This window comes from Artibeus jamaicensis, unplaced genomic scaffold (genome assembly GCF_021234435.1).
Source record: "Artibeus jamaicensis isolate MK-2021 breed Jamaican fruit bat unplaced genomic scaffold, CSHL_Jam_final scaffold_537, whole genome shotgun sequence".
Taxonomy (NCBI): domain Eukaryota; kingdom Metazoa; phylum Chordata; class Mammalia; order Chiroptera; family Phyllostomidae; genus Artibeus; species Artibeus jamaicensis.
This window is the reverse complement of record NW_026522047.1, coordinates 4,750,994-4,764,950: the sequence shown is the minus strand read 5'-3', so window position 1 is coordinate 4,764,950 and position 13,957 is coordinate 4,750,994. Positions and strand designations below refer to the sequence as shown.

Sequence of the window (13,957 nt, the reverse complement as noted above, 5' to 3'; positions counted from 1 at the left end):
AAATACAAGCAGTACAAACTTTCAAATACCCACAAAGGGAGATTTAAAATTCCAATACCAGTTTTGGGCTTTAACTCTGGAATTTTCAGAAACGCATTATAAAGATGGGTAAGGCCTGTTCTCTCATCCAGTAAGATCATCATGGCTCAGGTCACTAAACTCACCCCTACCTGTTCATGCGGACTTGCGTGGCGATTCTGTCGAAACACAAAGCGACCAGGGACACGTGAGTCACACTTCTGCTGGGGGCCGTGCTGGGGGCCTCTTCCACTGAGGCTTGCAACAGACATAAGTTGATCTGACACAGAGAACAGCACAACTGTCAGCGCTGAGCAGTGAGAAATGGTCGAGCGCACGCTTTCCAGAACAGTGAGGACTACTGCCAGGAGTGGCACCTGCACGTGTCTGAGGGTCACGAAGACAAAGCGTGTGAACATAGACCTCACAAAATCATCATAAATTCTTACTGGATGGATGTGGACCCTGTGGTGTATCATATCCAACACTCTGCTGAAGTAAGCTTATTTATGTTACATTAATTCCTACATTAGCTCATCGAGGGAATAAAACACCTGCTTCTGACATTCCACCCTGACTCGGTTCAGTGAATACAAAAGACGAATCCACCAGGACGCGTCAGCCCCTGGCCAGTCACCTTTGGTATGCTGACGCTGGCCTGCAGGCCTTTGACGGTCACACTGTCCGGTTTCACCGCGAGGCTGGTCTGCGTCTGTCCCTCGGGCGTCGTCCCCAGGGTAGGGTGCTCAGGCTTCATTGCTCTGACGTCTTGTTTGGAGGATAACTACAGGCAGTGGACGTAGGAGTCTTATTTCATGACCGCGTCGCACCTGCCACCCCAGCCGCCTGCTCCTTCTCCCTGCACCTTCGCACCCCTGGGGGGCCCTCTGCCATCGGGTTAGCACCCTGGTCTTAAAGTCCAAACTGGACCAAAGGGACTGGCAGCTTCGGCGCTCAGAGAAGTGACAAAGAGAAAAGTGACACAGGCCCGCAGAGAAACGGTGATAATAACAACAGTGGGTACTTTTTCGGATCCCTAAATTCTACTCATGGTACTTGAGGGCAGATTTGGTTTCTCCAAATCGGCTCCTTGCTGCCTGAGAAAACTCTCCAATTTCTTCTGATATGTACCCCTCCACCCTAACTCCCAATATACTGCAATAACTGGATCACTGAAGACAGTCGGCCTCCCCCAACTGGGCCTCGGGTGCCCAGTCCACACAGGACCCGGACCAACGTGCGAGCTGAGGGCACCTGGCAGGAGGGCAGCGGGACGCAACCACCTCGCCACGGCGGTGGCTCTGACCACAGCAGCAGCTGGATGTCAGATGCCAGTGGGTGGGGACCTGACTCCCCGAGTCGAGCAAACAATCTCAAAAAAAGTAAGAGACAAGTTTTCTCATCATAGAGAATATCCAAAACACTAACAGCTTTGCTTCCTCGGGAAATGAAAACCAGCCCTGGAGCAGGCCCATTCACTCAGGGCCAGAGCTTTTCGGGACAGAGCTAGAATTAAGCTACTTCTGAAATAAATGGGAAGATAAAGCTCCATTTTAATAAACATCTGACTACTACTTAACCCGCAGTACAGTTTAGTAGATTGCCATCTCTTATGGAGCCAATGACATACAAAGGCCATTTAGAAATGTCCGCATGTTCCAATTCAAATGAAGAATACATTTTTAATAAGTTCAGTTTTTTCAAGTTTGGCTATTAGCTGCACATGAAGAATACTCAATTCGCCACACTGGACTGAAGAAGTCCTTACATTCTCTGAGAAGGTGGTCCTGCTGTTTTGGACAGCCTCCCTGAGGACCTTGGCGTGAAGGTCATCCACAATGGCCGCCGGGTGGCGGGTGCTGGCGCGATGGGCCATCGCCTCGATGTATCTGTGGGAGGAGAGCAACGAACGGGAGGCTCAGGTGACCGAGACGCTTCACTGCGCGTTCCACTCTGGGCCACGTGCAGGGCAGTTCTGTCTCCCCAGATAACCTCTGACTTCTTGCAGGACAGGGGGCCTGTTATCACCCCTCTGTCCCTCCAGCAACTGGGCAGCAGTGAGAATATCAAACATAATAATTAATTACTGGGCATCTGATCATCTCATGCTCACTGGCCCAAAGCAAAAAAACGAAAATGATGCAATATACTTCTTATAACATTACAATATAATCCTTTGGAAGGAAAAGTAACAAATGACAGCTAAGTGAGACACAGACCTTTTAAAATGTCTCTCTGTGTCTGCTCACCCAGACATCCACCACCGCATCCTTCTCTACGAACACACACCCCGCACGCTCACTGCACAGCACCCACTCGTCATTTCATGAGACGACAGGTACGGCCTTAGACAAACTCAATACCTGTCTAAAGCCTCAGCCACCAGGGGCGTCAGCACGATGTCCATAGCACCTCGGACCTCCACCACGGCCGTCGTCCTGGTCTGGGGGACGGGCTGGTCCAGAACCCACTCGTCCGTCACGGGGTCGTCCTCCGAGCTCTCTGGGGCTCTCCTCTCCAGAGGGGTGTACGGTGTCCTGCACGTTGGACAAGCCAAGTGCGCGTTACAGAGACTGAGAGGAAGCAGCTGGAGCGTCCTCAGGGGGAGTAAACACTTCGACCTACACTTATTCCAACTGAAAAGTTCATGGAATTGGGCTAGACAGTCCATGTCCCAAATACTTTTCAAAGACAGGACAAGTGAGACACTAAAGTAGAAACTGACCAAACATGGTTAATATAGCAAGTGAGAAAACCACTGTGATGTGTTTACTTAATGAAGCTTTTCCGAAATACGAAAACCGCACCTGAGAATTCCTGCCAGGCCCCCGTCTCGGTGAGCCCGGGGACGGCTGCAGGGTGAGCTACGAGAAATGCCCCGACTACTGACGGATGCAGGCAAAGCCACGAGAGCCAACAGTTGAATTACTCGGGGTAATTTATTCATAAAATGAATTCTATATTCAGATAAAGGATGGATGTTGTTTAGAATAAACTCTGCATGTCTCATAATCAAGACAGACGGGCTTGAGGCTTTAAAAGTATTTATTTTCACTTACTTTGAAGTTGACCCCGAAAGTTGCACTCCTCTGTCTAGCAAAGAATTAGCTGTGAGCCCCTGCTTGATAACCTAGAACAACACAGAACACCACTTATACTCGAATTTTAGCGTTATTCTCCAACTTTATGCTTTACTTGTGAATATCCAGATTACTTCATTAAGGTGACTTTCACATATATGACCTAAATATTTGACAGACAAACTGAGAAAATCCCAGAAAGTATTTATTTGGCAACCTCACTTTCGGTTTATCCAGTGAAAGGCCAGAGCAGCGCCCTACGGGCTCAGCACTGAGAGCAGAAGCCTAGACAGCAAGGCTCGGAGGCAGTGCTCCAAGTCCTCTCTTCCTGCACGGCTTTGAAATCGAGCTGTCAGGCTGATTTTAAAGTCATTTCCTAGCACAATGGGCAGGTGAGTGGGAAATCCCATACAAACTTTACACAACAGGAAAGCCAGACTGTATTTTAGGTCCATGAAAGATGAAAAATATAAATAAAGCACTTGAACAAGCGAACTGAACCCTTTTAAATGTTAGGCAGCTACTTACATTTAATGGAGAACAACAACTTTCTTACTTCCCATGTTCTATTTTTAAAATGACCTAAAGATATGAATTCCTTGACTTACTTTCTCCAGACATTTGACTGCTTAATCAAACCCAACAGATTTACTGAAAATACTAAAATAATTCTAACCCCTCAGATCCTATGCTGTACAAGTACCATTCGATTTCACACCACAAAATTCATACACTAACATTCACATGGAATAAAGAAAGCACTTTTAAATCTTAGCATGAGCAAGTTAGCCCAGGCAAGGAAAGACATGGGCACAACCCCAAAACCAAAACTTTCCACCTCTCACTACTGTTTCCTTTCCTCAGTGCACGTCGCTTGCATGTACATGCCTCTGCACACCTACAGGGATATTTACTCAACTCCATTTACCACAGTCCCATCACTGGGTGAGCCCCAGCTGCCACAGCCCCGTAAGCTCCACCCCCTTCCTCCCCTGCACACTGACGACTCAGTCCCACTGAGCAGCCCAGCATGCGCCTTCGCAGGCTGCTGCCCAGGCTCATGTGCATGTCCGAATGAGGCTGAAATGCACTCTCACTCCTGACACCTGCTCTGCCACCCTTGTGCAGGTCTCCGGGCCATCAGGAGCGAGTCCCTGCTGACCCGCCACACCCCGGTCACACTGACTCCCCTGCAGCCCGTCAGCGAGGCAACTCCTGTGCCTGCACGTTCGGCCCCGGGTCTCCCGCCCTCCGCTCCTCCTCGCCCTTCGAGCCCCAGTTTGAACTGGGGCTGTCTCGTCAATACGACCTATCATTCTCCTTCCCAGCACCCTCTGGCTGTTGTCACAAGACTCTTCGCACTTGTCCCTATGTGCTTATCCATTCATCTATCCACTGTCTGTCCCTGTCCCCAAATGAAACGCCCCATGCCACTTTCCCCACAGCGAGTGCTGGGCTCACGTGGCACATAACACATGAATTACAAATGAATAGATTAAGACACTTCAAGTACGTGCTCACCTATGTGTAACCAGTTCTGTAAGATTTCACGTGCTTGCTTGTGGTCTTTAAAATCATAAAACTTTCTCTTAGAAATGTGCAATTCTATAATAAGTTTTCATAGTGGCTGCTGTCACTCCATTTACTGACTTCTTTATGGCCTTCCTACCGAAAGCTGTTCACAGACCGCATCACGGAGGTGGCCAACGGCCAGCCGCACTGCACTGTCAGACCCGGTGGTGAGTGGGTGGGGCTGCGTTTGCACAGTAGCAGCTACGGGTTACAACACCCACTACCAAAAACAACATCAAAACTTACTTTTAAGACACAGAAAGTACCAATTCACAGAGACTTGATCCTATTTTAAGAGTACAGTGTAGAAAGGGACTATTACCATTAGTTAACGCTGCAATCTTTCAAGTCTGTAACTATTTCTCAGTCTGCAACTTTGTAACTACTGAGACCTACTACCATACTTCAGAATGGTGAAGCCCAGACCTCAGAAAGTCTATCTTTCAGAAAAGTAGCTGAAATGACTGAGTGCAATTCCGAGAACCCTTCCGAACTTATTTTTCTACGTAAATGTATCGTAAATGTATCAGTAGAGACTGACAATTTGACTTATACCTTAAAAGTTGGCACGGAAAGCTGCTCGCACGCTGACGAGCCCTCCTCACTGGGGGGCGTGTCCAGATCGAGGGGGCGATGCAGCGAGGACTTGGAGGTCCTTTTGTTGGCCGGGTGCTTCACCGCCCAGTTCACCACCTGGAACTGAGTGAGGTACGTCTGGTAGCAGCTCGTGGCTGGCTGCTGAGATGCGCCTGGCTCGCTCCCCACCACCTTCTCCCCCTCTGCAGCGTCCAGGTGCTCCAGGACATCGTCGTCCCCACCCAGAGCAGACACGAAGGAGGCCTGGGAAGGGTGGGTTCTGAATGGCAGGGTCCGGGGGTCCTGAAGGCTCTCTCCGTGGCCGAGGAGCGGTCCCTCCACGCTGTGGTATATGGATCCCCGGCTGTAGTCAATCTGCTGCGTCTGCTTCTTCTTCTTCTTCCTCCCTGGGTAAGTTCCAGGCCCTTCGTCACTGCTAATGGGCTCAAACTCCTCAGCGGCAGAAAAGTAGGCCTCGCTGTCGGCCACAGACATGCTGGAGTCCATGGACCGGTACTGAGGGAAGGAGCTTGAGTCCGCCGACGGCGTGTACGGGAACGAGCCGAAGCTCCGCCTCTGCTTCGGTGAGTCTAGGACGTTCTCGTCGCTGCGGGAGACGTCGCTGCTGAACTGGACTCCCGTGGCAGTGGGCTGCTTGTCCCCATAAAACGCGGCAGTGAGGCTCTTGGTGCTGCCCAGTCGGGTGGAGCACACGGAGGCTTGTCGCTTCAGTGGGGACCGCAGCGGGGACTGACCTGCTGACTTGTCCTGCGTGTTTGGAGACACGGGGCTATGTCCTGAAATTTCTGCAGGAGCACTGAAACAGAAAGCAAAGCCATGACCCTTCGCTGCTCACATAATTTGTTCCAAGTGCAACCAGCAGTGCTCATAAATTCCTCCTATGCCCTGACCGGCACGGCTCAGCTGGTGAGCATCGTCCCGCAAAGCAAAAGGTCGCCGGTTCAGTTCCCAGTCAGGGCACATGCCCTGGTTATGGGCCTGGTCTCAGTTGGGGTCACGTGCAGAAGGAAACAGACAGATGTTTCTCTCTCACACTGATGTTTCTCTCCCTCCCTCCCCTCTCTCTGAAAGTAAATAAACTAATGCAATCTTTAAAACAAAGCCCTCTAGTAATCTGAATCATTTGTTTTACAAAGGAAAACCTAAGATTGCACAATGAAATAACCACAGGAAGTAACAAAACTGTACAATGTGCTCCCGTCCCATATAGTTTCAAAAAAACTGAGGAAGCTTAAGACAAAACAAAAAAAGACTGAAACCCATAATATACTCTATCCATAATCCATGAAAAGTACCGCATTCATCTTTTTTTTTCCACATCCTTTAAAACCTTGTCCAAGAAAATGTACCAGAGACCTTTCATTACCTGAGAGGACCTGAGAGAAAAAAAAATCACAGACAGTCCCAGTATTGCTGACTGTGGCAGCTAATACAGAACCGGCTGGCCGTGGCAGGCGCAGGGCCACATGCCAAGCCTGAGGCCTCAGTGTGATGGCCCAGTGGGCATATGTCATGAAGGGAAGTGGGCTTGTGAAGACAGAGATTTGGGCTGCAGTTCAGACCCGTCGGCTGCAGACCCTAAGGGAAGCTGAACAGGTTGCAGAGACGGTCTGGGGAAGCAGCACAGGGAGGGGAGAAAGGGCAAGGAACAGGGCGCCCTGTTCTCCTGGGGACAGCTCCATGTGACGAGGGCCACTGTGAGAGGAAGAGAATGAAGAAAGGGAGGGAAGAAACGGAGGATGTGGGAGAAGGAGCAGCTCAGGAGGAGGGAGGAAAATCTGAAGTGCACCATCCAGTCGGGAGGGAAGCGTGTTTCAACAAAGGAGGAGTCAACCACTGCAGAAAGAGGGGGACAAAAGATGGCCCCCGGGCCAGGACTGCCCAAACGCTACCAACGGTTCACTCCGAAAGGCCAGGTGACCCAAAAGGGTCTTGTCATTACACTTTCCTGAATGTTCCTAGTATCTGGAATGGTATGTGTTACCTTTATAACCAAAAGGACGACAGCAAGTGGACACCTGAAAACACATCCAGGAGAAGGCACTGCCCGCGGCGAGGGAGTGGAGAGGAAAGAGCTTCTCCTGCCGCATGGAGCAGTCCCAGCCCCCTTCCGAGCAGCCCCCACCTGCAGGACACTGACCTCCCGTGGCCTTCGTCTCTCTGTGCGCCCGGCAGGAGCGCCTTCGGCAGCACCTGCTCTTCGGCCCCCGAGGACGGGCTTTCCCGGTCCCCAGCCAGCAGGGGCTGGGCCGCGCTGCAGCTGCTGTTGTCATCGGAGGACGAGGACGAGCTGTGACAGCGCAGAGGGACCTGCAGGCTCAGGTGCTGCGTCTTCCGCTCGGCCTCCGTCCCCGTGGGCCTGCTCTCCCATTCTCTCCGCTTCCCGCCACTCACAGGACCTGCACGGGCGAGCCAGGGCAGCTACGTGGCACAGCCGTCCCCACGGCGGTCTGGGACAGACAGCGCTGAGTTCAGTTCCCTGTCTTTGAGCGCCCCCACTTTTTAAAGGCCAAGTGTGGGACTTCGCAAAGACGTTACCCACCTACATGTGGGTTCACAGACAGTGAGATTTTTCTTCTTTTTTTAACCTTTTATTTAAAAATTTTCAAACTTAATAGAAAATGTTCAGGAACAGCACAAAACCACCACACACCTTTACTTGGAATTATCTATTTCAAATATTTGGTTCCCTTTGCCCTAGTCACATATAATATACAAAATACTTTTGGAGAGTACCTGGCAGACACTGGGGCCTTTTTACCTAGACACCCAAGTGTTTATTTCCTAAGAATAACATAACCACGGTCCGGGTGCCGACGTGAGCAGCCTGGTGTCTAGACAGCACTGCGAGTTCATCTGCCACTGCCTTCCAGCCCCTGCCTGGCCCCGAGGTGCCCTTCACGGCACTGCGCCTCCAGCACAGGACCCGCTCTAGGACCACGCATCACTGCATGTGGCTGTCCCGTCCTCTCTGACCTGGAACGTGTCCTCAGACCTATCGCACACGGGCTCAGCCACACACCTGACCGCGCGACTTCGTGTGCCCAGTCTCAGTGACGAGCCTCAGTTTATTCACTGTCAACAGCGATGACACACAACTCACATGGAAGTTGGGGGATGAAATAAGAAAATGCCTGTGAAAATCTTCAAAAACAAATACTCAAATGTAAGGAAGTAATATTATAAAGAAGACACTGCAGTAAAACTGTACTTAGAACTTCCTTTTCTTTACATGTCAAAAAGTTTCAGTGTTGGTTGAGTTCATAAGACAATCTGCTCTTATGAGCGAAACTGCTGAAATCAACCTTAAACGAGTGTGAGCACACGTCTTACTCAGCAGTGGAAAATGGTGTAAACGCGAATCTGGCGTACGGAGCCACGCCGTCCAGCTCTTCCTACTAAGAGCTCCTTACACATGGAAAACCTCTCCACTGAACTCCTAAACAGATTCTTTCCTAACCTTGTTTGTCTACTGAAGACAGGCAGTGCCAGGTGAATGCTTCTGAATGACCGAGGAAGAAAGGCCCAGGACCGGTGAGTTCCCGAGGCCCTACCTCTCACCAAAGGCCGAAAACCGAAGCGGTGAGCACGCACTGAGCTGTGGGCCACACGACCCAGATGCCCAAAGGCAAAGCCCCTCTGAAGTCTTAGCGAGAAGACACCGGGCAAACCGATGGTGCGGTGCACACGCCACGCACTGCTCACACCGCACGCGCGGACGTGCACAGTTACCCCACAGGCTCCAAGGAAAGACCACATTCCTCTTCCCGACACAGTTTGGTGTCAGCGAGGACATTTCACAGAAGCAGGTGATGACTCTGGGGCCGAAGGTGTGAACATCACTATTGTTAAAGGGTTTTTATTAAAGTAAACTGGTAAAACAACTGTTGCTTTGAAGCACAACTATTCCAAGGTACAACTCTGGAATTTGGCTCCTAGAAAAATAATGACATGGAAGGAAATATTTAGAATAAGCTTGGATGAATAGTGGACCCATTTTTGCCTTGAGTGAATCTGAAAGACTCATGTTTTATCTGGCATCAGCTGAGTCGCCTGCCACACACAGGGAGATGGTCACGTCCCCCTCCAGGACAGCTCCAGACCAACACAGGGGATGGTCGTGTCCCCCTCTGGGACAGCTCCAGACCGACACAGGGAGTTGGTCGCATCCCCCTCGGGGTCAGCTCCAGACCAGACACAGGGAGATGGTCGTGTCCCCCTCTGGGACAGCTACAGACCAACACAGGGAGATGGTCGCGTTCCCCTCCGGGATAGCCCCAGACCAACACAGGGAGATGGTCGCATCCCCCTGTAGGACAGCTCCAAACCCGAGTGCAACAGGGTGGTAGTGCCCTGCCCCCAGGTTGGTGCAGGGACAAAGGCGACAGGAGAGGAGCAGGGCGCATTACCCTCTGCAGGTCTGGGGATCTCCTTGGTGACGATCCACTCTCCGGGCTGTAGCAGAGACTGCCCATAACACATCTCTGCCTCCACGCCGGTGCTCGAGAACGCAGAGCTGCTGGAAGGGGTCAGCTCTTCCAGTCTGAAGAAATCCAGGCCAGCCGCCGTGCCACCAAAGAACCTGCAGCCACCCAGGCAGCCACACCTGTGCCTGCACCTCTTGCTCCGCAGGGGGTCCTCGGGCCACAGAAACCACAGCCTGCACAGAGCCACAAACAAACAAACAAACGAATGAGAAACACTAATGGGGCAAAAGCTCACTAAGAAAAGAAGAACTTTTTGGCAGATAATCAGTTACAAGTAAGTTAATTATGAATGTGAAAAGACACAGTAAACCAAAAAGGCTTATTTCTACTGTGGTATGTCTTTTTAATCATTTTGCCGTTCTAAAAAAACGAACAATAGTGTCACCATGTTCAGTGACACGGAAATAAATAGGAATAATAATAAGAGAGCTACAGCACACATTAAAAAAGACAAAAGAGCTAGGAAGAAACAAATGTAAAAATCACTAAAATCCGGTTTAAAAACAACAGGATATTCTCAAAAGAACTACAAATTTAAACACGAATCTAAAAAATGGACAAGGCTACTAGTATAAGTTCTGGTTAGTAGACGAAGCATTACCCTTAGATTCTCAGAGCCTATTTCACAAGGCAAATTTGATACACCCAAATGTTATAAATATGGGTCAAGTGAAAAATGGTTTCTCAGTAAAACCAAAATAATGTACTATGCTCTATTTTAGAGAAATGTTTGTAATAATTGTGTGGTAGGTACTCTAAATGAAGAAAAATGACAATGTACTAAAATTCTCCGACTGTGAGTGACCCACACACACCTCTCTCGGCATTAACTCCCCGCCCTTCTTAGAAAACGTTACATGACACGAATCTGAGAGCTCTCTCTCTGTTCCTTTTTCATACGCATTATCGCACAGACTCTCAGGGCCTCAGGAGGATGGAACTGGTGTTAGCACTAACATTTTATACTCATTCATTCAGATTCCTCGAATACCTGTTATGAGGGTACTGTGTACTGTCTGTGCCAAGCAAAACAGTCTCCCCCGGGAGGTTCACAGCACAGCAGCTGACGCGTGGTCGGCCACTGCCCGGTCGTACCAGAAACAAACACACCTGCTCCCAAAACTCCCGGGAGACAAATACCCACAAGGACACCCGAAGCTGAAGGTCGAGGAGTCACCAGGTAGAGACACAATCATGTGAGGTCTTGATTGAAAAGGCTCTCTTCCCATTCCTACCAGTAGAACTGCCTCTATAGTCGTGTAACCATTTACATCTTCGATTCCACTCACCTCTTAGTGCGGGCGTCGTGAGTTTCTAAGAAATGCCTCTGCGCCTCGTGCTTCGAGTGGTGGTCAGCCGCCAGCGCCACATCCACAGTGATGAGTCCTAAGCTGGCCGAGCCGGCCTCCAGCCAGCAGGCCCGCCGCAGGATCGCAGGCTGAAGGCCAGCGCGCGGGCTGTTCAGCTGCTCGATGTACTGTCTCACTTGAAAGTCCTGAATCGCCGCACTTACTCCCTCCCCGACCGTCTGGTTGTGGAGGTTACAGTCTGCCACCCGAACGGCACCCATCTATCGGTGAGTGAAGAAAACGAAACAGATCTCTGGTTTCTGCACTTTTTGGCAACTTAGAATAAACTACAGGGTAGGTAATTATTTCAAGTTGTGTAAAAAAGAAGAAAAAGGGGAATGAGAAATAGAAAAAAAATAAATGCAACAGAATAAAACCAGTCAATTTAAAAGAAGGATAAAAGGGAAAGAATGTAAGTCCAAAGAAAAACAAGAGAAGGAATAAAAGTAGAAGGGTGATAAGTAATAGAATCACAGAATCTTTAAAAAGCTTGATTTTTAAAAACAAGCTTTTCTCTGAAAAACATCATCGGCTCACTTCCCTGCCACAAAAGCAGGCTAGTGGTTTGTCTCTCTGCCATAAGCTAATATTATAATAATTCATTTAGTGTGAAGAAGCAGTGAGGTTATGCCTGAAAAAATAATACTGGAGGGGAAGGTGAGGGAGTGAAAGACAGCAGCCGCCTCCTAGGGTTTCTGCAGTGTTGGGCGGGACAGCAAGTCACGAACGTGTTGGACTTGGAGACACGGAGGCCTGGTCTGGTCCAGAGGGAAAAGAACCACACGCCCAGACGCAGACTGACGGGCACCTTTATGTTTGTGGCACAGCCGTGCTCCACCACGTAGATGTCCGCTCCATCGGCCGCCAAACGCGTCATGGTGTATTTCAGGTCATCTGACGCTGGACAGGGCCCAGGAATACAGCTCAACTGAAAGCAAAGGGGGTGGGACAGTTAATTCTATTCAAATCAACTAACAATGCACGGAAGAAATCTGAACTTCCTTAATTCAATTTCCAAATCTTCCACGTGAACACGCAGCAAATCCCAAAGACTTAGTGTAATAATGAAGTAAAAGTGAGTGTTGACAGAAAAAATGCAAGAGGGTAAGATGTAATTTTTATATGTCTATGGATTTGTGAATGCATGTTTGAACAATTACCTCATACTTCTCATACTTACAACTAAATAACTGGCTACCCATTTGCAAAACTAACTTTGTTACAATGAAAAAAACTGAACTACAGTGCTGACTTCATGGCTGTGCACATTTGCTTTACAGCTGATCCCTCAATCTATCCTGTAAAAAACACATTTACGAAACTTCTTACACACTTGTTAACGTACCTTGGACTCACAGAACCGACGATCAATCCCATGCGGACACATTATCACTGATTTCGGCCTTTCCAGTTCGTACTCCCGACACGCCACATGGAAGACAAACGTCTGCCCCCACTCCAAGAGGCAGGCCAGCTACAAACAATCGGCACAGATGGACAACACCGTTAGCACACCAGACAAGCACTGGGAGCTGGAAAGCTGATCAGGGACATGAACAGCCTGAAGGAACAGCCTGTCTGCCTGTTCGCCGGCATCGCAACTTTTCCACCTGGGCATCATTATCACAAACCAGTGTTAGTTTTCATTTGTGAATGACAAGTGCGCTGCCAAAATGAAAACTCATTTCAAATTTCAACCGAAAAATTCAACTTCTAAAGCAAGTACTCTTGTTCAAGGTTATACCTTTCTTCTTTTATGAAGAAGTAGAACCCTTGGCATAGAAAAGCACCTAGAATTCTCCACCTAATAGTCAACCAAGCTTCGATGGGAAATTTGAGTATTTAACTATCATACTGAACTATAATTTTAGGAAATTGGACATTTTGAAGATTGAAACACTTCTGTTTATGTAAACAGAAGCTTAAGTAACTATGTACCAATTCTTCACCTAACCCTGTAACTGACTATAGCAGTTAATAAGCATGCTGAGACATGGGTGTACATGGTATCACCCCTCTGTAAAGAGTGCACAATATAACCTCCTGGAAAGCGTCAATTCCCTTTCAACCACACAAAGAGTGGCCCGTCAGAAGCACCAGTGGGGTCATGAACCCCAGGCCGACGGAAGCCCCCCCCCCCGCCGCCCCGTCTCAGCTTAGAGACACAAGAGTCTGGCCGTCCTGGGACCTGCCTCAGCTCATGGGAAACACGCTCCCATTTTCACTTGTACATGTGGAGACAGGAAATGGTGGGTGATGGGCAGAGGCTGGTTATGAGGCCCAAGAGCACTGAATATTTATTTGTCTTCATCCATTTTCACATAAAATATCCTTTCAAAAATCATTCGTTTTCCAACTATTTCTAGAATCTTCACTTTTGCTGTCTCTAACAATTTATTTTAAATACCGAAGGTGCTCAGATTCTTCAGTCACCTTGCTGTCACCACCTGTCTCTCCATTGCATGTTTTGTACCCATTCTGTGACTCTTTATTAAAATTGCATACATACACTTCTGCCACATTCCAGCCCTTAGCAATGCCAAGAGAAGCAGGCGCATTATCATAAAGACACGGCTCGACAGGTGAAGTGTTACAGTACCACAGCCATTTGACTAGATTTCAGTGCTTCATTTCCAGAAGCAAACAGTCCTTAAGTCCTCCAAGTCTCCTAGAGACACACAGGTCAATGTCACAGTCCTCTGTCCTGAAAAGGACCCAGGGACGTGGAGAGCAGTGTGGCGATGGCTGAGGGAAGGGGGGGTGGGTGTAAGGGCACTCAATGGTAATGGGAAAAATGCAGTAAAGATTACATAAGTAAGTGAAAAGTAGACTCAGTTGGATGGGTGGTGGGAGG

The 13,957-nt window shown here is 49.0% G+C and overlaps 1 protein-coding gene across 9 annotated transcripts in view; it reads right to left on the bottom strand.

Moving 5' to 3' along the window:
* Window positions 1–13,957, bottom strand: part of BLTP1 (bridge-like lipid transfer protein family member 1) — a 115,456-nt gene that overhangs the window by 67,026 nt on the left and 34,473 nt on the right. For all 9 annotated transcript variants that reach the window (XM_037129905.2, XM_053658670.1, XM_053658674.1 and 6 more), the window contains exons 24-34: window positions 12,449–12,577; window positions 11,912–12,031; window positions 11,044–11,324; window positions 9,677–9,927; window positions 7,408–7,666; window positions 5,226–6,063; window positions 3,078–3,148; window positions 2,382–2,555; window positions 1,787–1,907; window positions 656–802; window positions 171–298 (exon numbers count right to left, since the gene is read on the bottom strand). In XM_037129905.2, coding sequence (XP_036985800.2) covers window positions 171–298; window positions 656–802; window positions 1,787–1,907; window positions 2,382–2,555; window positions 3,078–3,148; window positions 5,226–6,063; window positions 7,408–7,666; window positions 9,677–9,927; window positions 11,044–11,324; window positions 11,912–12,031; window positions 12,449–12,577 — 2,519 coding nt within the window. The remainder of the gene's footprint in view (window positions 1–170; window positions 299–655; window positions 803–1,786; window positions 1,908–2,381; window positions 2,556–3,077; window positions 3,149–5,225; window positions 6,064–7,407; window positions 7,667–9,676; window positions 9,928–11,043; window positions 11,325–11,911; window positions 12,032–12,448; window positions 12,578–13,957) is intronic.